Source organism: Strongyloides ratti (genome assembly GCF_001040885.1).
Source record: "Strongyloides ratti genome assembly S_ratti_ED321, chromosome : 2".
Lineage (NCBI taxonomy): Eukaryota > Metazoa > Nematoda > Chromadorea > Rhabditida > Strongyloididae > Strongyloides > Strongyloides ratti.
In genome coordinates, this window is record NC_037308.1 from 5,868,909 (window position 1) to 5,892,193 (window position 23,285).

At 23.2% G+C, this 23,285-nt stretch overlaps 6 protein-coding genes across 6 annotated transcripts; 3 read left to right on the forward strand and 3 right to left on the reverse strand.

The window, feature by feature from the left end:
- Positions 1-124: 124 nt before the first annotated feature.
- Positions 125-13,399, forward strand: SRAE_2000187500 (7TM GPCR, serpentine receptor class g (Srg) family-containing protein; the record flags this gene model as incomplete). Its single annotated transcript, XM_024652877.1, has 3 exons — positions 125-11,864; positions 12,539-13,119; positions 13,169-13,399. The coding sequence occupies 3 exons, from the start codon at positions 125-127 to the stop codon at positions 13,397-13,399; spliced, it is 12,552 nt and encodes a 4,183-aa protein (XP_024506410.1).
- A 467-nt stretch (positions 13,400-13,866) lies between these two features.
- SRAE_2000187600 (Phospholipid/glycerol acyltransferase domain-containing protein) lies at positions 13,867-15,315 on the reverse strand (the record flags this gene model as incomplete). The annotated part of the gene is made up of 3 exons (XM_024652878.1): positions 13,867-14,231; positions 14,274-14,880; positions 14,926-15,315. 3 exons carry the CDS (start codon positions 15,313-15,315, stop codon positions 13,867-13,869), a joined length of 1,362 nt encoding a protein of 453 aa, XP_024506411.1.
- A 1,939-nt stretch (positions 15,316-17,254) lies between these two features.
- Positions 17,255-18,958, forward strand: SRAE_2000187700 (Major facilitator superfamily and Major facilitator superfamily domain, general substrate transporter and Major facilitator superfamily domain-containing protein; the record flags this gene model as incomplete). Its single annotated transcript, XM_024652879.1, has 4 exons — positions 17,255-17,413; positions 17,452-17,803; positions 17,848-18,268; positions 18,310-18,958. The coding sequence occupies 4 exons, from the start codon at positions 17,255-17,257 to the stop codon at positions 18,956-18,958; spliced, it is 1,581 nt and encodes a 526-aa protein (XP_024506412.1).
- Positions 18,959-19,063: 105 nt separating this feature from the next.
- On the reverse strand, positions 19,064-20,611 carry SRAE_2000187800 (Polycomb protein EED; the record flags this gene model as incomplete). Its single annotated transcript, XM_024652880.1, has 2 exons — positions 19,064-19,206; positions 19,258-20,611. The coding sequence occupies 2 exons, from the start codon at positions 20,609-20,611 to the stop codon at positions 19,064-19,066; spliced, it is 1,497 nt and encodes a 498-aa protein (XP_024506413.1).
- Positions 20,612-21,194: 583 nt separating this feature from the next.
- Positions 21,195-21,964, forward strand: SRAE_2000187900 (Hypothetical protein; the record flags this gene model as incomplete). Its single annotated transcript, XM_024652881.1, has 2 exons — positions 21,195-21,431; positions 21,476-21,964. The coding sequence occupies 2 exons, from the start codon at positions 21,195-21,197 to the stop codon at positions 21,962-21,964; spliced, it is 726 nt and encodes a 241-aa protein (XP_024506414.1).
- Positions 21,965-22,099: 135 nt separating this feature from the next.
- On the reverse strand, positions 22,100-23,164 carry SRAE_2000188000 (Protein TSSC1; the record flags this gene model as incomplete). Its single annotated transcript, XM_024652882.1, has 1 exon — positions 22,100-23,164. One exon carries the CDS (start codon positions 23,162-23,164, stop codon positions 22,100-22,102), a length of 1,065 nt encoding a protein of 354 aa, XP_024506415.1.
- Between the last annotated feature and the right edge of the window lie 121 nt (positions 23,165-23,285).

Below are 23,285 nucleotides of genomic sequence, written 5' to 3' on the forward strand. Positions count from 1 at the left end.
AAAGAAATTAATTCGTGTGAAATGAAAATATTTGTCTTTTTAATAGATATTTAATTTAATAATGTTTACAAAAATTTTTCCTTAAATAGTGAAAGAAAAAAATGATTTATTGTATTGTTTAAAAATGAAGACTTTTCATAAATGGAAAGTTTCTTCAATAGTTTGTCTGCTTTTATTATTTCAATTTTCTAATGCCTCAAATTATCCATCAAGTATTAAACTATTGACTGAAGGAATTGAGGGAATTCAAGAAGTTGTAGATAATAATAAACCATCTTTGAATGTTGTTTATCCAAAAGATAAACCATGTAATTCTCGTTTTATTTTATATAAAATTAAACCAACAGATAGTTTAAATATTAGTACATATTATGAGTTTGATTTGATAAGAAAAAATACTGATGATATTATTTTAATGTATAAATATGTTCCGGAATCAGTTTCAGATAGTTATTCATTAGAATTTATTGTATATTTTCCGGTTACAATGATGTCAACTATGAGAACATATTTACCACAACTTACTTATAAAACAACACCAAAAGAACATAGACTTGTTTCAAAATTTAAAATGACTTTCTTAACAAATCCAGGAAATTTAGATATGAAACATTTCTTTAGACAAGAAACTGTAACTGAAGAAAAATATGTAGATAATTGGGATATATCAAAACAAATTAATCCAACAACTATGGGATATGAACTTAAGATTGTATTAATAGGTATTGGAGAAAAACCATCAGTTAGTGGAATTAACAATCAAATAACACTTTTTAGAGAAGCATCACATGGAGAACGTGTATCTATTTTAGTTAAACCTCTTGGACCAAATGAACGTGGTGAATGTAAAGATGTTTCTGATCATGAAATTATTTATTATACAATGCTTAATGAATTTAATAAGTATAAATTTTTTGTTAATTATTGTGCTCCATGGAAAAAAATTATGGATAAAGAATATGTATTAAGAAAGTCATATTTTTTCACTAATCCATCAAATAATCTTCTTTATAGAACTCTTAGTGTCTATGTAATTGGAGCTCCAAAAAATTTTGATATCAATCTTTTCCCAAAAATAACAAGTTATATTAGTTCTATATGGGAATTTGTTGGTGTTCAAATTAAAACTGTCTATACAAGTATCTATGATGATATAACAGTTGTAGCAAAAGATAACATGCCAACATTATATTTCCGTTGTAAAAATAAAAATACATTTTGTGTTTCAGTAGTTTATGTTGATGAATCTGGTAAAATGGATATTTCAGAATATATTGATAAAGAAGTAATATTTGTTCAGTTAACAAAATCAACCTCTGGAAAATATAAAATTATTCTTCATTATTATGGACCTTATAATCTTATTGCTTCAGAAGATATTAAAGCAACTAATGCTTATATTATTATTCCAGCTACTAATAGTCTTCTTGAATCACATGTTGAAATGAGATATATTAGTGAACCATCAACATTAAGAGATAGTCTTAAACCACAAATTTATATAGTTTCACCAGGAAGTAAACTTCCAGAATTGACAACTTTTAATAATAAAGATATTGAAATTAATACATTACCAGCAATTAATCCAACTATATGTATTTTTAAACCAAAATCAATTGAAGAAAGAGGTCTTTATTCAGTTATTTATGAACAAGGATCTGTTCCTCCAACAAAAATTATTGAAAATTCAATTACTGTTTATATTACAAAAAGTAATTCACAAAAAGTTATTAATCATAAATTTATTTATCTTAATATTGGAGAAAAACCACAAATTCCAACAGATAGTAAAGAAATTGTTATATTTATACAATTTGTAAAAATATTTGAAACTGAAAATAAGTATAACATAATGTTTTATGTATTTGTTCCATGGAATCATATTATTCAAAATAATTTAGAATTACCAGAATTAAGAATAATATCTCCTGATTATAATAAATATATTATATCACCAGCAAATATTATATATCTTATTAAACCACCTGTAGAATATAAACAACCAATATTTATTTTACCATATAATCCAGATTCTAATATATATATTAAAGAATACTTTATTCAAATTTCTGTCATGTTACAATATTTTCCTAAAAATTCTAAACCACCAGTAAAATCAATAGATAATTCTATTACAATTTATAAAGAATTTAATGATAATACATGTTCTATTGTATATCTTTTTGATAATCAAAAGGCTAATTATGAATTTTATACTGGTAAAGAAGTTATTTTTTATAGAATAATTCAAGTTAATAAAAATGTTTTTAAATTATCATTTGAAATATATGCTCCATGGAGTAAGATTGTAACAAAAGAATATAAATTAACAAGATTATTTGTTGTTTTCCCAAAAATTGAAGGAATAAAATTTGAAGAAAATATTGACTATACATTTATTAATCATCCTGTTACTTTTAATCCACCAAATAGATATGTTATAATTTTACTTTCATCTGGTCAATGGCCAATATTAACAACAACAACAACTACAACAACAACACCAAAACCAGAATTTAAAGTTAATTATATTTATAAAGCATCAAAACTTATACCTGGAATAATTGTTGCACCAATAATAGAAAATATTATACCAAAAACTACTTATTATAAAGATCATATTACAATTTATGTTAAATCAAAATCTCAAAATATTAATTTTGAAGTAATTAAAAATAATAAGGATGTTGTTCCAATTGTATCATCAAATAGTGATAATGTTACTATTTATATAAAAATGATAAAAATGAAAGGAAGTAAGGATAAATATTTCTTTAGATTTTTTGTTTCACTTTATGAAAAATGTAAAGATAATAATTGTATGTTACCAAAAATTTATATAATTCCTGATAATTATAAAAAACAAATTATTACTACTGAAAGTATTATTTATCTTCAACAATATAATACAAAATTCATTTATGTATATAATCCATATACAATTAGTTATGTTAACAATTATGATTATGAAACATCATTTGATATTGTTTATCATGATCATGAAGAATCACTTCCATTAGTTAAAACTTTTTATAATAAACCAACAATTTATGTTTTATATAATCCAAATCAATCACCAATTACTTTTGTTCAAATTCATAATGTTAATGAAACAAATACAAAACCATATATTGGAGAAACTGTATATTTTTATACTGTAACTAAAACTTCTGATGAAAAAATTTTGTATACATTTTATTTGTATGCACCATGGAGTGATATCATAAACAATAAATTAACATTAAAAAATTTATACATTGTTTTACCAAATGAAAATTTTGATCAAAATATTTATGTTGAATATATTGAATGTCCTGAAAGTGTACCAGCATACAAAAAACCAGTTGTTTTAGTTGCACCATTTGGTGTAAAAGAATGGCCACAAGTACCACTTTATCCTGGAAAACCAAGTCAAGCAATAATTGCTGTTCCACCAAAACCAGGTGTTATTAATTATCCACTTTATTCAGGAAATTCAGTACCAACAAAAAGTCATACTAAAAATGATATAACTTTCTTTGTTCGTAAAAATTCTTTAATGGTTTGTGAATATGAAATTGAAGAATTTAGAGGAACTGGATCACCAAGTATTGATGGTCTTCATAGAAAAATATATATTTTTGTTAAATTTGTCAAACTTCCAACTACTAATGAGGAGTATGAGGTAAAATTATATGTTTTTATTCCATGGCAACATATTACAAAAATGGGATTAGAGTTTCCTTTAGTTAATGTTATTGGACCAGATCACAAAAAAATTTTCATAAGATCTGATAATGTATTTTATTTAAATCCATTACAAAATGTTGCTTTCCAAAGAAACTTTATTAGTATGTATAATCCTGAATTAGGAATATATACTAAAGATTATAATGTTGATACTAATATATATCTTCAATTTATAAATATGTTACCACGAGCAATTCCAATTGACTGGAGACCAACAATTTGGAAACCAATTCCACAACAAGGACCATCTAAATTCCAAATTATTTATTTACAAAATGGTGAATCACCAAATCCTAAAGCTAATTCTAATAATGAAGTTGTTTATTATTCAACAACTACAACAGTTGATGGAAGATTTCAATATACATTATATTATCAAGTTCCATTTTTATTAGTTGATAAAAAAGAATATCAATGTACTAATGTATATTTTGTTGTACCAAGAACTGGAAAATTTGCTAGAAAAATTGAAATTAATTATTTAAATAGACCAAAAAATATTCCTCAAGATAAATGTATAATTGTTTCTTGTCCATCAAATAAAATTGAATGGGTTTATCCAACAACAACAGTTAAACCAACTACAACAACAACTACAACTACAACAATTCCACCACCAGTACAAGTAATTCCAACATCATATCCTGGTAATGGAATAAAAATCATTACATATGATACAAATATTGGAAGACCAAATCCTTCTACTGAAGATACTATTATATATGTACCACATAGTGGAACACCAACAATTGATTATATCTTTGAAGTATATAATGGAACAAATATACCATCTATTAATGGATTAGATAAAAAGATTAAAATATTTGTTAAATATTTAACTATTCCTGAAGCTCCACATATTTTTAAAATGATATTCTTTACTTATGTACCATGGGATATGTTATCAAAAGAAAATAAAAAACTTCCACAATTTTATGTTTCTGCTTCAAAAGATAAAATTATTTTTGGACCAGATTCTATTTTCTATTTAAATTCACCAAATCCATATCCACCAGTATTTATTATTCCATATGACTGGAATATCTTACAATATATTGAAAATTATAGTCCAGAAGTTAATATAATGATAAAATATATCTCATCAGATGAAATACCTCCAGCTTCACCAATTTATGGTCGTGTTGGTATATATAAAAGAGGAAAACCAATAATTTTCTTCTATCGTTCAGATAGAAATGCCCCTATTGATGTTAATAATTTCTCCAATAAAGAAGTTATTTATTATAGTTATGAAATAATGGCAAATGGAAAATATAATTTAATATTAGATGTTTATGTACCATGGCATTCACTTTTAAGAAATGATACAAAACCAGAAACTACTTTTGTATATACACCACATCATCATAAATACTTTAATCCAATATGTCAAGTTAATTGGATTAAACGTCCAATTGGTTTTCCAGATCATTTGAATCCTATTATAATTACAAATGGTAAAATGGATAGATATCCAGTATATACACATCCACAACCAAATGAACCTATGGATCTTATTGTTTTTGAAGAAAGTCTTCCAAATATAGGTAAACCAACATATCCAGTTCTTTATGTTCCAAATCCTCAAATATATTCTGGAAGAAAAATTGATGTTGAATTGATTCATATTAATGAACCATCTGATATTAAAATTAACAATTCAAAAAATGTTTTAATTTTCTATAGATATGTTAAACGAAATCATAATAATATAAAATATGCTATTGAATTAAATGTATACTGTCCATGGAATCTATTTATAGAAGGAAAAATAGAACTTTCTGTTATTTTTATTAAAATTCCATCAAGTCAATATATTGATTCAGTGGTAATTAAAAAGTTTATTAAAATACCTGAAAATATACCAGAAGAAAAGAAACCAATAATTGTTATTATTAGACCAGATGAGAATAATCCTAATTTTGATAAAATTGCATCAATAATTAGATTAAATGTTTCTCCTTTAGCCAAAGGTCAAAAACCATCAGAAGGAGTTAAATCATTCCATCCATCAATATTTATTCAACAATCTGATGATAAAGTTCTTCCAACAACTGTTATAAAATTAGAATCAAATAATGAAAAAAAATTAGTAACAGATGAAAATAAAATTATATTATATTATCGTGTTGAAAAGAATGATAAGAAAGAATATATTTTTAAGATTTATTATTCTGCACCATGGAAACAAATTACTAAAAGACAATCATTTATTCCACCAATGTATATATATATACCAAGAAATCATTTATTCCTTCAACCACAAATTTCAATTGAATATATTGGAGATAAAAATGAAATTGATAAAACTTTTGGTGGAATTGATAATATTAGTAAAACAAAATTAATACCTGGTTATTCTTATACATATAATAAATATGATAAATTTATTTATCCAGGATTATCTCTTAATGTTGAATATATTGATAGTGATTTACCTATTCCAAATATAGAAATAAATAATCAACCAACAATTTATAGAAAAAAGTTTGGTAATGGAACAAAACCTATATTACATTTAATAAAATTAAAAAAAGGTGAAAATCCTGATATAACAAAATATAAAAATAAAGAAGTAATATTTTATATGTATAAGAAACCATCTGCATATGAAGAAAAATATAAATTATATTTATATATTTATGCAAATTGGGAATTAATTATATCATCATCTAGTAATGATCTTGAATATTATTTCCAAACATTATTTGTATTTATTGATAAAAATAATTATTTAGTTACAAAACCAGCTAATATAGAATTTATTAATATACCTAGTGATATTATTCCATATACAGGTAATATGTGTATTGAAAATAATCCATCATTCCCATTAAATATTGATTGTAAATTTTGTGAAAAAATTAAAAATGTTGAATTTGTATATCTTCAACCAGATGATATAGTACCATCAGAAGCTAAAAAAAATCATCCAACAGTTTATATTAAAAAAAGAGGTTATTATGATAAAAAAATTAATACAAAAGAATTAAAGAATGAAGAAGAATTGTCATCAGATTTAGGAGATACACCAACAATTATGTATAATTTTAATAAGAAATCTAATGGTAAACTTCAATTAATTATATATTATTATGCTCCATGGAATAAAATTGTTAATAGAGAAATAATTGTTCCAGATATTTATGCATATATACCAAAACCAAGTAAATATTATGAAGATCCTGCAATTATTAAATATATTGGAGATTTTTCATTATTACCTGAAGAAAAAGCTCCAAAAGGAGTGATTTCAACTTATCATCATCCATCAAAAGCATATACACCAATTATTTATCCAGGATTAAAATTAATGCTTAAATATGTTAAGGCAAATGCTGATGTACCACTTGAAACTTATAAAAAATATCCAACATTATATAAAAAAATGGATGAAAATGGAAATAAACCAAAGATTACATTAATACCATTTACTGGAGAAATAAAAATGAATAAAGAAAGAAAAAATGATGAAACAATAATATATTATACTTATGTTAAATTCCCAATGAATAATAGAAAGTATAGTCTTCAATTATTTGTTGATGGACCATGGAAACTATATCAAAATAAAGAACTTGAAAATCATAATATTTTCTTATTTATTGATATTCAAGATCAACTTGTAAAAAAACCAGCTATTGTAACATATCTTAATCAAGATGAAAATACTCATGATGCATTAAAACATAGTGTTATTGAAGATTATTCTAATGAAAATTATCCTGATGGTATTGTTATTGATGCTTTATTAAAAAGTGGAATTGAAAAAGTAACTCATACTGTTCCAACAGAAGGTTACCGTGGATTACCATCTATATATGAAAGAGTTAGAGGTGATGGATTTAAATTTGTAGAATTAAAAAAGAATGAAGAACCAAAAAGTACTAGTGAGCCAACAGTATTTATTAAATTTGAAAAAACTTCTGGTAAAGAAAAGAAATATGATTTTATTATTTTTGTTAGTGCACCATGGGACAAAGTTATAAAGAGAGAAATTTTATTGTCTGATCTTTATGTTATTGTACCAAGAGATCATACTTTTGTAAATAAGAAACCAATCATTAATTATCTTGGATCATTTGAAACACTTCCAAATGGTAAATCACCAGAAGGATTTGTCTCAGTCTATAATCATGATTCCTACAACTTTAGTGAAATTTTATATCCTGGTTTAAAAGTTGAAATGGATCATATTAAAGCTAATCAATCACCACCTACTGAATATTTAACTAAATATCCAACAATATATAAAAAATCATTCCCAAATGGTTCTAAGAGTATGGCTACACTTATTGAATTTAATAATGATAAAAAAATTAATAGTATGTCTAATCAAGATGATAAAACAATATTATATAAATATATTAGAGAAAAACCTACATCAATGAAATATAATTTAGAAATTACATTCTTTGAAGATTTCCATGATGTTTTATCATTTAAAAAGTTTTTACAAACAACATTTATTTATGTTAAAACAGATGATCCACTTATTAATAAACCAGCAAAATTATCTTTCTTTGGTATACTAGGACCAAAGAAAAAACTTATTGAACAAGCTTTTTATGAAAATAATAACAATACTAATTATCCAGATGTCAATAATCCATATGAAGATAAAGGTTATAAACTTGAAACTAAAACATTAAACCCTAAAGATACAATTCCAAGAAGTAGTAAAAATAATGAACCAACAATTTATATTAGATCAAGAACATCAAATGATGTAATACCACAAATAAAATTATGGAATAATAAAGATGAACCAAATGGTCTTGGAGATGGTGATCAACCAATTATTTATTATCAATTTATGGAAATAAAGAAAAATTCAGAAAATGATCCAAAATATAAATTAAAAATATATTATTATGCACCATGGTATAAAGTAGAAAGAAGGCAAATTATTCTTCCACAAGTTTATGTTTATATTCCAAAAAATCATCCTTATGTTGATTCAAAACCATCAATTAAAAATATTGGTGATTTTTCAGAATTAGATAGTAAAACTTCCCCAGAACCATGTATTTCATATTATGATCATTCAAAAGATAAATATAGTTCTTTCTCTTATCCAGGATTATTACTTGATTTATCATATCTTAACAAACTTAATACATTACCACCAATAAATAATAAATTTATTCCAACAATGTATAAGAAAAGTTATTTAGATGGAACGTATCCAGATATATCTATTATGAAATTAAAAATTAATCAAGAACCAAAAGAAGAAAGTAATGATAAACAAAATAATAAAGAAAATGTTTATTATAAGTATGTTAATCTTAATGATACAGATCCAAAGTTTACATTAATGTTGTATATTCAAGCACCATATGACAAATTAATAGATGGATCTGCTTACTTCCAAACAGCATATATTATGGTTAATCCAACTGATCCAATTATTAGTAATGATGTTAAATCTAAATTTATGAAATGTCCATTTGATGATAAAATTATTTCTCCAGCGATTGTATCAAGTGACTCTAATGGAATGATAACAAATCAACCACTTAATTACTTTGATGATTCACTTCATCATGTAGATACTTTTACTTTACCAACATCTGAAGATATTCCAAAAAAATCTAGAAATAACAATTTGTTTGTTACTATTTATGAACGTCCTCGTAGTTCTATTAATCTTAAGTATAATTATAAATCACATCCAATAAATGCTACAACATCTCCTAGTTTTACAGAACTTGGAAATCAACCACATATGTGGTATCAAATTAAAAGAGTAATGAATATTAATAAAAAGTATGATGATATTAAAAATGTTTTTACACATCAAATTACTTTTTATATTTATAATAATTGGGTTGCTGTTGAAAAAAGAGATATATTTATTCCTGATATATATATTTATATTCCAAATACAATTGGAAACTTTGAAATTATTAAAAAATATTTAGGTATTCAAGAGGGTGGTAAACATTTAGAAATACCAAAACAATTAATATCAAATTATAATCATGATAAAAATCAATATCCAGCTATAGAATATCCAGGTTTAACAATTTCATTAGATTATTTGGAAAAAAATGAGAAAATTCCCACAGTATATATAAATAATAGACCAACAATTTATAAAACAAAATATAATAATGGAATGAAGCCAAAAGTTGAAATGGTAAAATTAAATAATAATGAGACACCTAATACTAAGAAATTTACTGATAATGAAGTTATATTTTATAGTCATAAAAAAACACCAAAAACAACTGAAGTTAAATATATTCTATATTTATATATTTATGCTCCATTTGAAGCTATATTAAAGGGTAACAAATTCTACCAAACATCATATCTTTATATTGATAAAAATGATGATCTTATTGAAAAAAATGCTAAGGTAGAATATCTTGGAGTTCCAGAAGGTATGAATAAATTAGATTGTTTATTACAACAACATAAAGAAAATGGTTATCCAGATGATTGTACAAATCCATTTGCTGAACCAGAATATACTATTGAAACTGAAAAATTAAAACCAACAGATGACATTCCAACTGTTGGAAAAAATAATAATCCAACAATTTATGTTAGACCAAGAGATGACAAAGACATAAGTATTGATGTTCTTCCAATGGCTAATAAAACTACTCCACCAACAAAACCAACAATTTATTATGGTTTTGTTACAAGAAAACTTCATCAAGCAACAATTCCTGTTTTTACATTATATTATCATGTTGATTGGGAAATGGTTAAAAACTTTAAATTTACATTACCAGAAGTTTATGCTATCAATGGTGATAGTAAATATCCATTACCACCAGAGGGAATTTTCCCTGGAGCGGAGAAATATAATGATAAAGATATTACAGGATTAATTAGTTGTTTTAAAGATGGAAAATATCCTCAAATAACATATCCATTTATAAGAACAAGAAGTGAAACTTTAGAAAATACTATAAAATCAATACCAACAAAAGAAATTAATAGTAGACCAACAATTTATTTAAAAAAGACTCAAGATAATATTGAACACAAGTATGATTTAGTTTATCTTTCTTACAATATGAAACCAAATACAGCTGGATATCGTGATAAGAGAGTTATATTTTATAGATATATTAAAAAAGATAAACCAACATCATTAAAATATCAATTAGAAATCTTTATGTTAGCACAATGGAATGATATTCATGAAAGAAATATGTTATATGAAGTACCATATATTTATATATCTAAAAATAATAGATTCTTCTTACCTGAAGCTAAAGTAAAAATGTTAGAATTACCTACTGCTGTTTATGAACAAGATGTTGCTCCATTACAATTTAATCACAAAACTAATAAATATCCTCAACATTTATGTTATTATTGTATTCAACCATATGTCTTAAAACTTGAAACATTAAAACTTAAACAAGAATCACCAAATAGAATCAATGATAGAATTCCTAGAGCTTTTATGGAAAAAAATTCAAATGCTGTTATTTCATTTGATATTGCACCATTACCTAAAAATATTGATTTTGATAATCATTATACATATGGTCCACAATTATATTATAAATATATTGGTGAAAAAAATGATCGTAAACGTACACTTCATATTTATACATTTACTGATTGGTTACCTATTAGAAAGGGTAGTATTGTACTTCCAACAATTCGTATATTTTTACCTAAAGATTCAAGTCCAATTGAGAAGAGTGATTATTATTCAATTAGAAGTAGTGAAGAAGTATCAAAATTACCAATATTTTCATTTTATGGTTATGTTCATCCAGAAAGTAGATTTTATAATGAAAAAATTATTTTACATCATTATGAAATAAAAAGAGGTGGTTCTATTTCTGAACCAGTAACTACCAAAAGACCAGTTGTACATAATAAACCGGTAAAAAAAACAGAAAAAACAAGAAAAGTAACAAAAGCTACAACAAAGAAAGTTACAAAAGTTACAAAAAAGAAAGTTACAAAAGTTACAACAAAGAAAGTTACAAAACGTATAAAGAAACAAATAACAAAGTCATCTAAGAAACCTCATAAAAAAGGTGTTTGTAATATCAAGACAAAACATGTATGTAGAAAATGTGGCACAAGACCAAAAACAGCAAACAAATCAAAGTTGAAGGAACATAAAAGATGTAGGCAACGATTCCAGTCATGTATGCAAAAATTTAAATAGAAAATATAAAAATTTTGATAATATTTTCTTTAACTAAAAAAAAAATTGTTTAACTTGTTTAAAAAATTTATTTTAAAAAAATAAATTATTTAAAAATAAATTATGTCATAATTAAATCACAATTTAAATAATGTCTATTTATATTATAAATAATAGCTATTTTAATAATTTAATTATATTAACAGAAAGTTGTTAACAACCCTGTGAAAAACTATTTTAAATATATTAAAATTCACAAGTTACACTGAAAACTACTTTAATTTAAATATTATTATGGGTATTAAATTGTCCGCATAAGTAAAGTTAAATTTTGAAATTATTTAATACTTTTATATAAAATATTTTTGTTTATTAGTAATATAATATTCAATTATTTTAGTATAAAAAAGTTAAGTAAAAGTTAATTATAATTTATGTTATGTAAACTTTTACAAAATGATTTATGAATAACTAGATATTTTTTTATATACTTTTAAATAATGATATATCAAAATATAATATTTATTTGTGCTTGTATTTTTGAAATTCCATCATTAATTCTTTTAATAACTATTGAAATAATTTTAATTTTACCTTCAATGAAAAATAATTTTAATTCAACATTTTATTCATTACTATTTTGGAATGGAATTATTGATATATTATCATATTTAGCATTTACACTTCATCATCGTTTTCCTAATTATGGAATTTTTTTAAATATCTACTATAATCTTTATATAAATAAGACTGATGTAAGAATATTAGAATTTTTAAGAACATATTCAAATGTTTGTCAATTAGTTGGAACATTTTTTCTTAGTTTCAATAGATTTACTTCATTAGCTTATCCTATTAAACATAAATTTCTATGGGAAAAATTATTGCCATTCTCTTTGATAACAATTTTTTTGTTACCACTTATTTTAACATGGCCAATTTTATGTGACAAAATGTGTTATGTTTTACAAAATTCATCAAATATAAAAATTGGATTTAGAGCAAAATGGATAACGAATTATGCAGCATGGTATAACTCATTTTTAATAATGAGCATATTAACTTTTATTTTTATTTTTGCAAGTCTTTTAATTAATATGTCTACATTATTAATTTTAGTAAAAATAAGTAAAGGAAGTAATAAAATAAATGGTAATGGTAATGTAAAAACAAAATTTAATTTTATCCGAGAACGCAATTTCTTTTTAACAGCATTTATTAGTTTTATTGGACAATTAATTCTAGGAATTGATAACGTATGTTTAAATTTTTTTTATTTTTTTAATATGATCTTTTTTTTTCCAGTATGTTAGTGGTTATTTTAGTAAAAATGCACAATATGACAATTTTTATATTATGGTTATGATATTTCCAATTGTTAATGATTTATCAATCTTTCCAGGTACCTGGATATTGTTATACGTTTCAACACCAATCAGAAAATTTATTTTTAAAAAAATAAGGAAAAAGGAAAGACTTCCAGATACAACTTATCCAGTAAATTGCACAGTTGTTAGACGTAGTCTAGTAATTTAATATTTATTTTATTTTTTTCTTAAATCAAAAATAAGTGGGAATTGTCAGATAGGGGTGAAAGACTAAATTTGATATTCAGCACAGACTTATCAGCTGAACTATACGGTCATCATTGTTCCCAGAGATTGCAAGAGACATCGAAACTGCACATCTCTTTTGACAATCTTTGTCATCTCCCTATTTCAAGGAAAACAACTACAGAAAATAAAAACTTTTCAATTAAACAAGATATTAATGTATTGTAAAATAAATATTAAAAATACTATAATTTAATTTTTGAAATTAATATTTTTTATAAAATCTTTAAAAGTAATCTGTGAAGTTATAATTTTTAGTGTAAAAAAATATATATATATAAATATAACTTTTTTTTTTATTAAAAATATTGACTTGTGATACTTTTTATTTTGTATAAGAATATTGATATTAACTTCCTTTTAAATTTATTTTTTTTTTATAAATAAAAATTATGTACTAAAACAGGTAAAAGAACCTTTACGTTTCAAATGATCAAAATAAATTTTTTGATGTTCATTAATTAATTTCTCTGAAACTTTAGATCTTTTTAATTGACCATCCCATTCTAAATCAACGAGACCACCTTTATTAGCAATTATTTTTTTAACTCTTTTTGCAAAATTAACTGCAGATTCATTTTCTCCTTTAATCATTGGTGGTAAATACCAAACATCACATATTATTGTCCATGACGTCATCATCATCCATAAATATTTAATCCATCCTTCATTAGAACTATTCCAGAATGCATCACCTAAATGAGCATCATACTTCATAGCTATGGGATAGATTGTTGAAGCAATCTCAAATGAACCTTTTTTAAATTGCATAACAGATGTATTATTTATACAAGTACCTTCTGGAAATATAATTATTGGTAGTTTATTATAATCATCTACATGTTCTTGCATTCTTTTAATAACAGCTAGTCTATCTTTTGATTCACTTCTCTCAAACCATATATGGTCTGTTGAACGGCTTAATGTTTTTTGAAGAAAACCTAAAAATCCATAATGTTTTTGGCCTATCATAGCATAACAATTATCACATGATAATATCATAATATCAATAGGTGATGTATGATTAGCTACACAAATACCAGATCTTTTAGGTTTATTATGACGATCATGAAAACGTATTACAGATCCAAATGAACGAGAAAATATTCTTAAACACATTAACATAACTTTCACATTTAACCATCGTTTAAACCAATTACTTGGTAAAAATCCAATAAGAGCTGTTGAAATTATCAGGAGGCAAAGACCAAATAAAAAAATAGTCATACGTATATGAAGTAATATAGTATATCGTGTAATCCAACCTAAAACCCATACTAATGTTACCCTCCAATTTACATAAATGTATTTATTTTTTGTTCTTGAAAGTAAATTCCATGAAACTAAAGTTTCTGCCTTAAAACGAGATGTAACTTCATCATCTATTATTACTTCAAAACCAGCCTTAATAAAAAAAAAATTATTTACAAAAAATAGGTTTTTTTTTACCGTTATAAAATCAATGGAATCAGTGATAATTTTTTGTCCAGTTTCATTTATAGTACATTCACCCTCACTACTTTCTTCAAACAATTTGGATTTTAAATTTTCCAATGCATTTCTTTCTATAATTTTTAAACTATTCATTGATAATTTTCTTTTAAACCCATTTTTATCAATACAATTATGATTTTGATCATTAAATTCATCCTCAAGTATATTATTTTCCAAATTTTCATGAATTTTACTAGCCCACTTAAAAAACCAACATAATATACCTACTGACCATTCTCCAATACCAGTAGAAAAAGCAAAACTAGATAAAATAATTACAAATCCACTTAACCATAAAATTACAATCCAATACAAATATAAGAAATATATAAAAGAGGATAACATAATAAATTTATTGAATCAATCAAAAAGAGATATTAAAATTTGAACAAAACATTGAATATTATACAATAAAAAAAACCATATTCTATTTAGTTAATGCAGTTGAACGTTGGTATATGAAAAATTGGACTTTCGACTTTACCACGAGATCATATTTATTTGACTTAATTTTTTGTTATATATGCTCACTTTTTAAAAATATTGATAAATTTATTTCTTTGAAAATTGATATTATCATGAAATTATGAAAATGTTACCATTGATGGTGAATATGTTTATATGAAAAAATATTTTAATTATGGAAAATTCACAGGATATTTTATAATATAAAATTTTTAATTATAATTATATAATTTTTTAATTTAGATGATAAGCAAAATAAATAATAAAAAATAAAATATTTTTATATGAGAATTATTTAAATAAATAAAATTTGAAAATATTTTTTTTGAAAGATTAAAGAATAATTATTTTTGCTTACTGGAGAAAAAGATTATTTCAATATATATGTCAAAAGTCTAAAATTCTAGGATAAAAATTATAAAAATTTTATTCGGGAAAATTATTTAGAAATAAAAATTTTTTTTTGATAGCCATATTTTTTAAAAATGTAAAAATTATTTATAATTATAGTATATATATACATAATTTTAATACTTTTCAAGTAAAAATACAAATTTTGTTAAATTAATTAACACTAATATATAAATGTGCTTTACATATTTTATTGAAATTAAATTTAAAAATAATAAAAGTGAGGCAAAAAAATATGTTAATAATATAATACTTTTGTGATAATCAGAAATTAATTAATTAAATAAGAATTAATGTTTAACTAGAATTACAACGACATTTTTTTCTTAGAATATTTCTATTAACTATTTTATAAATAAAAATTGTCCATTTTCAAGCCGCCATAGCTCAGTCGGTTAGAGCGTGGGTCTAATAAGCCCAAGGTCGCAGGTTCGACCCCTGCTGGCGGCATAGTTTTTTATATTTTATTATTATAGTTTTTTAATTAAAAAACTTTTTGCCATTTAAATGTAAAAATTCTTATTTTCGTTGTAAATATTTAAGATTAAAGATAGATAATAGTAGATGTTCAAAAAATTTCTTTAGTTGTTACATAATAATTTATAATATAATGATTTTCTATGATAAACATAATTTTTTTTTCAAATATTACTATTTACAACAATGGTAAATGAAATTTTTTTCTAATTATAAAGAAACTTTTAATTTATTAAAAAATTTTTTATTACAAGTTAAATAAATATTTATGCAATCATGAAGGAACTAGTTCTAATATTTTTAGTTTTAAACTATTGAAAAAAGTTTTAATTAAATTTATGAATAATCAACTTGTACACAAATCAACATATTAATTAATCATATAGTTAAAAATATCCAGAAACAATAAAATTAAAGTTTAAAAGATGATTTATTATACTTAATTATTAATATAATAAATAAATATTATTTAGAAAAAGATAATCTATGAAAATTTCTTATATAATAAAGTTTATGATTTAATTTTAAAAAATATTAAAATGTTTTAATTTAAATATTATATAAACATTTGGTATGGTATTTAATTAAAATTATGGATTATTAATGATTTAAATAAAAGCAAGAAATATATATTATATAAATCAGCTTTTAAATATGATATGATTTTTCTTTAAAAGTTAGAATTCACCACATATAAAGTACATTTTTTTAATTGTTTTTTAATCATTATTTAATGTACAGTTTATTTTTATTTTTGCATAATCAAATTAATATTAAAGATTATAATTATTTAATTTTTTTATAATAGTTAAATATTATACATTTATTAGCTATTCAAAATAATAAAAATCTTTTATAGGTTTATTTAAAATTAATATAAAATTACATGAATATTATTTTATTAAAAAAATATTATATTTAAATATTAAAAATGACAAAAATACTAACTAGTAATGAAAATAATATAATAATTAATAATAAAAAAAAAGAAACTGCCTGGAGTTCTATTCATGTAATATGCCTTCTTGCATTTTCATCAGCTGTACAGTTTACACTTTACTTTTCTTCTACTAATCAATTTCTAAAAACTGTAAGTGTGGCAAGTTAAATAAAAAATTTTAATTTTAGCTTGATCCAAATGCTACAGAATTTTTTTATGGACTTATTATAGCATCATATAGTATTGGAAATGTTTTATTTTCTCCTATAATGGGATATTTAAGTAATAAAATTAAACAAATAAAAATATTACTATTTTTTGGATTATTTTGTCAATTTTTTGGAAATTTAGTTTATTTTTATGTAGAAATAATTCCATTTAATAGAAAAATTTTTTTATTAATTGGAAGATTTATTACTGGTATTGGGGCTAGTAATGTTAGTTTAATGAAAGCATACATATCTGGAGCAAGCTCACCAGATGATAGATCAAAATGTATTGCATACATTACAGGATCAATGGCTGTTGGAGCATTTATTGGTAATTTTTTAATATTTTTTTTTTTTAATTGAAATTTAATTTAGGACCTGCTTTTCAATTATTATTTACACCTTTAGGATATCCTGGATATAGTGTATTTGGATTTTTTCAGATTCATATGTTTAATCTACCAGCACTTGTATCTATCTTATTTGTTGTCATAAATTTTATCCTTGTATTATATATTTTTAAAGAAATATATGTTGATATTTTAGTAAAAGATGAAGATAATGATATATCACTTCCACCATATGATCGTATAGCTGTATTATTATGTTATATAACAAGATTTTGTCAAACTTTTATTTCAACAAATCTTGAAACATTAGCTGCAGTTATATCAATGTCTGTTTTTTCATACACAACAACAGAATCAATTAATGTAATTAGTTTAGTTAATACAGGTAGGGCCATTATTGCACTCTTAACAGCATTATTATTTGTGTTTGTTAACATTGAAAAATAGTAAGTATATACAAATTTATTTATAATTATTATATTTTAAGTATTTCATTACGCAATACAATTATCATTTGTACATTATCTGCTTTTTTATTTCATTTTATTACATATCCTTATGGTTTTTACAAAAATGTTATAACTTATTACTCACCGGGTAACTCATTTAATAGTTCATTTGTTGGATGTAATGTAGCAAGATATTTATGGTGTAAAGAATTATCACCTTGTAATCCTTATTTATACTATATTTCACATACAATTATGATTGGTAGTACCTATAGTTCTATAAATATCTGTTTAAATACATTATTTTCAAAAATAATTGGACCAAGAAGGCAGGCATTTGAACAAGGTACACTTAATATGTCAAAGGGTATTTCTCAAATGATATCACCACCATTAATAGGATTTGTTTTTGATTATGCAGGTTTAAAACTTGTTTGGATTATACATATCATTGTTCTTTCTGGAGCAATTGTATTATGGTTAGTATATTACAAACGAATGGTTTCTTTTATACAATCTGATATAAATAAATATAATAGTACAATATCAGAAGAATTATCAATTAATGCTATTTCAAAAAATGAATCAAAAACAAAAAATATTGAAACTATTTCTACGACTAATCCAAGAATATCTGAAAGTCTTACAAGAGTTTCTGAAATTTATTCAAAAAATTTTAATATTTAAATTTAAAAGCAAACTTAATACTAATACAATTTTATTTACACTATTTGTAAAATACAAACGAAAAAAGTTATTAGAAACAATACATAAAATGTAGTAAAATAGGAATTATATATTTTTTTTTATTTTTTTAAAAACATTAATTGTATGATTGTCACCAACTGACACAATATAATTAGAGTTATTACTAAAAGCTATATTTCGTACTTCAATTTGTTTTAATTTCCCAAATTTGTGATCTAAAATTGCAACTGGAAAAGATGAAGTCTTTTTTTCCAGTACATTAAAAAGATAAATTTTACCTTCCTGAGTAGGTACAGCAAGAATATTACATTTTTTATTTAATGAAATTTTTCTATACCATGTATCTGATGGTGATGGTAATATAAAATCTTTAAGAACAAAATATCTTGTTTCAGCATTTAAAATATTTCCTGAACCATGTATTCCATTTGTTGGAGATCCAAATTTCCACATTTTTATAATATTTGTTTGATCTTTTGTAATTAAATAATCTTTAAAAAAACGTACACTATCAATAATGGTTGAGTGAAGAATTTGATTAACAGCAATTGGAAATCTTCTAAATGTCGTCCGACTAACAGAACCATCATCCCGAAGATTACTTGTTACACTTTCTTCTTTGCATTTTTCTAATTTTTGTTCTAATTTTAATTCTTTTAAAGGTTTTGTAAATTCAGGAAGTTTAAATTGATATAATACACTATCTTTAGAGAAATTAGGAAATTTCATTGAAACAGAATTTTCATCATTATTAATTCCCCATAACAAAGCTTTATAATCTTTTCCCACTGTTGCTATATAATTTCCACACAAAGAAAAATCACAATCAGACACATCATAATGGTGTCCAAAAGCACCACTAAAACAAGCAATAGCAACACCATGTTTAATATTCCACATCCGGCATGTTACATCACCTGATGCTGTTATAATTATTTCAGGATCAATAGGTGAAAATTTTATAGAACTAATATATTCTGAATGTCCATATAAATTATGCATTAAAATACCATCAGTAGCACGGTAAACTTGAACAACTTTACATGTTCCACCAGCTACAATTATTCTCCTAGTATTATTCTCAATACAACCTACATTTAAGGCAAAAAATTCTTCATCCTCATTTCCTGATGCAATTGTTCCAATATGAACAACCTCACTAACTCTTTCCCTATTTCCAATTTTATATACAAAAATTTTATTTTTACATGCTGTTATAAAACATTCTGGTTCACCTTCAAATGATTTAAAAAATTTTACATCATAACATGAACTTGATGATAATGATCTATCCTTGATTCTTATTTGAGCAATATTTTTATACTGAAACTCATTAATTTCTTCTTCTTCCACTTCTTTTGTACTTCTTAATTGTTTACCTGTCCCTTTATGTGATTTTTGATTCCTCATTTTAATGTAGGAAATTTTATCAAAATTACTTTTCCATAGAAAATGTGAAATACTAGAATTAAGACCTAAATTACGATTAAACATTTCTAAAACAGCCTCTGATATCCTCTTGTCATTTTTTAGTGTTAGTAAATCATTTTCATCAATACAATTAGTTTTTTCAATAGAAAAAAAATTTGATTCTGATACATCTGTGTTTTGGTCATCTAAAGAATCTCCCATTAATAAGTAATATATAATAAAAATAATAGATAAATAAAAAAATGTACAAACTATTTGTGATGCAAAAAAAAAAGAAACTTTTACTTAGAAAATTTGGAATAAAGTGTATTTTTGAAACTTTCCTCAGTTTAAACATTAACTTTTTTTGTTATATTTTCATGACTTTTTTTAGGTAAACTAAATTTTACTATCAGTTTATGATTAATAAACAAATTTTCAAGGTTTTGTATTTTTATTTTGTGATAATATTTAATTTTCTTTTAACTTTATAGTGTTTATAACATAAGTATTTATTTTTAATTAAATTTATTGAAACTTTACGATATTGTATCTATTTATCTTAAATATTTTATATATTTATCTTTTAAATAAATATGTTTTTATGTATTTATTGTTATTATCAATTTTAGTTTTTAAATAACGTCATATTTTTTTTAATATTTATAATATAATAACCAATGAAAAATAATTTCATTAATTTTAAAATGCAAATCCTTCTGTTATATGATAATATTAATAAAGAAATTTTTTATTGGAACATAAAAAAATCTTAGATTATTTTTATTACTAATATCATTATCAAATGATTAATGACCATCCACAATATTATTGGTATTTTCCTTATGAAGATATTACTGATTTTAAAAATGGTTTTATACATGAAGAGTTTTGTGTAAATATTTGGAGAGTTATAATTATCATTTTTTTAATACTTTTAATATTGTTAATAACTTTGACTTGGTATTTGTATGAATGTAAAAAAAAAGAGGATATTAAAATAAATAAGAGAAAAAAAGAAAATGAATGTATTCAAAATTTGGTAAGACAATGGTATATTTTTTTATTACTTTATTTTTATTATAGAAACAACCATCATTTCATAACTTATCTAAGTATCCATTAAAAAATTATAATATTAATCATGTTTTGTGTAGAGATGAAGTAACAAAATCACCATGTTGTTTAAATGATGAGGGCTTGGCAAAATTTAATAATATTTCAATTTGTACATCATGTAATGTTATACCTATTGAAAATTTTTATAATTCATGTACTTATCAGTCATGTTCACATAAAAATAAAATAAATTGCAATTGTATAAATTTTCCACCTACTATGGAACAATGTATTGTAGCAGAAAAAGAGCAGTATTATTTACCTTTAACTAGATCATGTAAATGCAATAAAAAATGTAAAAATAGTAATGTTAATGATAAAAAAGGTAGTGATAAAGATATACTACAATTAAACATGAATCTTAAAGATATTGAAAAGAAAGATGTTAACATTGACTATAACTTGGATAAAGAAGATGAAAATAAAAGGGAAGAAATTTGCATTTTGAAATGTTAATCTATAATTTTTTTTTGATACTTTATAATATAAATATTAAAAAAAAAGGCTAATTGAAGATTGATTAAGTTTGTCAAATTATAACATAACGTTTTTAATAATAAAGTACACACATAATAAGAAATAAATATATCTTTATAAATTCATAATATTATATTTTATATCTCGATTAATACGATAAATATTAACTCTACCGTCATAACTTAATGTTCCAAATATCCATGAATCCGCACATCCCCATGCACATGAATAAACAGAATCTTCGTGATCAACTAGTCTAGTAATTAAACCATCAGGAATACTTTTTGAAAAACTACTAGTTTCATTTGAGTCATCAAAACTTTTATTTTCATCTAAGATAGAATTGTGTAGACAAACTAAATTGTCACTTCCTGTAGTAAGTAATAGTTGATCATGCACAGGATTATATTTTACGCATTGAATCCAATGACAGTGATTATTATATGAATTTAAAATTTTATAAGTATTTCTTGTATCTAATATTATAATTTTTCCATCATCACAACCTAAAGCTACATAATACTGATTATTAGGATTAAAATCAAATGTTCTTATTCTTGTTACATTATTATTTACAAAAATATCTTCTAACCCATTTTCACGTAAATCCCAACGAGATAGATGAGATTCAGAGGAAGCAAAAGCAACATTACACAATGAAAATGGATCAAAAGCTGAATAAAGGACACGTTGACAAAATTCAGAAGGCTTTTGATTACTTTTACAATTATCAGAAATATTAAATATTTGAATAAAATTATCATAAGCAACTAACAAATTATCAGAACTCCAATTGACACTTTCTATTATTTTTGGTTGATTATCTGAATTATCAAGTACATCTATTTTTGTAGAATACTTTATTTTATCATCTCCACTAAGTTCATGTTCCCAAATCTCAACACTACCAATTACTTTATTTTTAGAAACACTTGATATTCCAATAGCAACATGATTACCATTATTTGCTGCCATTTCTTTTATCTCTCCCCTATCAAAAATACATGAAGTTGTGGAGACTCTCTCAACTTCCTCATCATATAATAAAACATGTAATTCATTTTTATTTCTCACACCATGTGTTCCCACTAGAAAGAAATTTTGATCATTTTCAGAAGGAAGTGAAATTAAACATCGTGCAGGTAAATCTATTCCATATATTATAGGAGGTTCACACATAATTATATACTGTAATTATATAAATAATGATAATATGAAGAAAAAAAAAATATATATATATAACAACTGATAAAAACAGTAATTCTTACTTTTAATTATAATAATAATAATAAAAAAAACA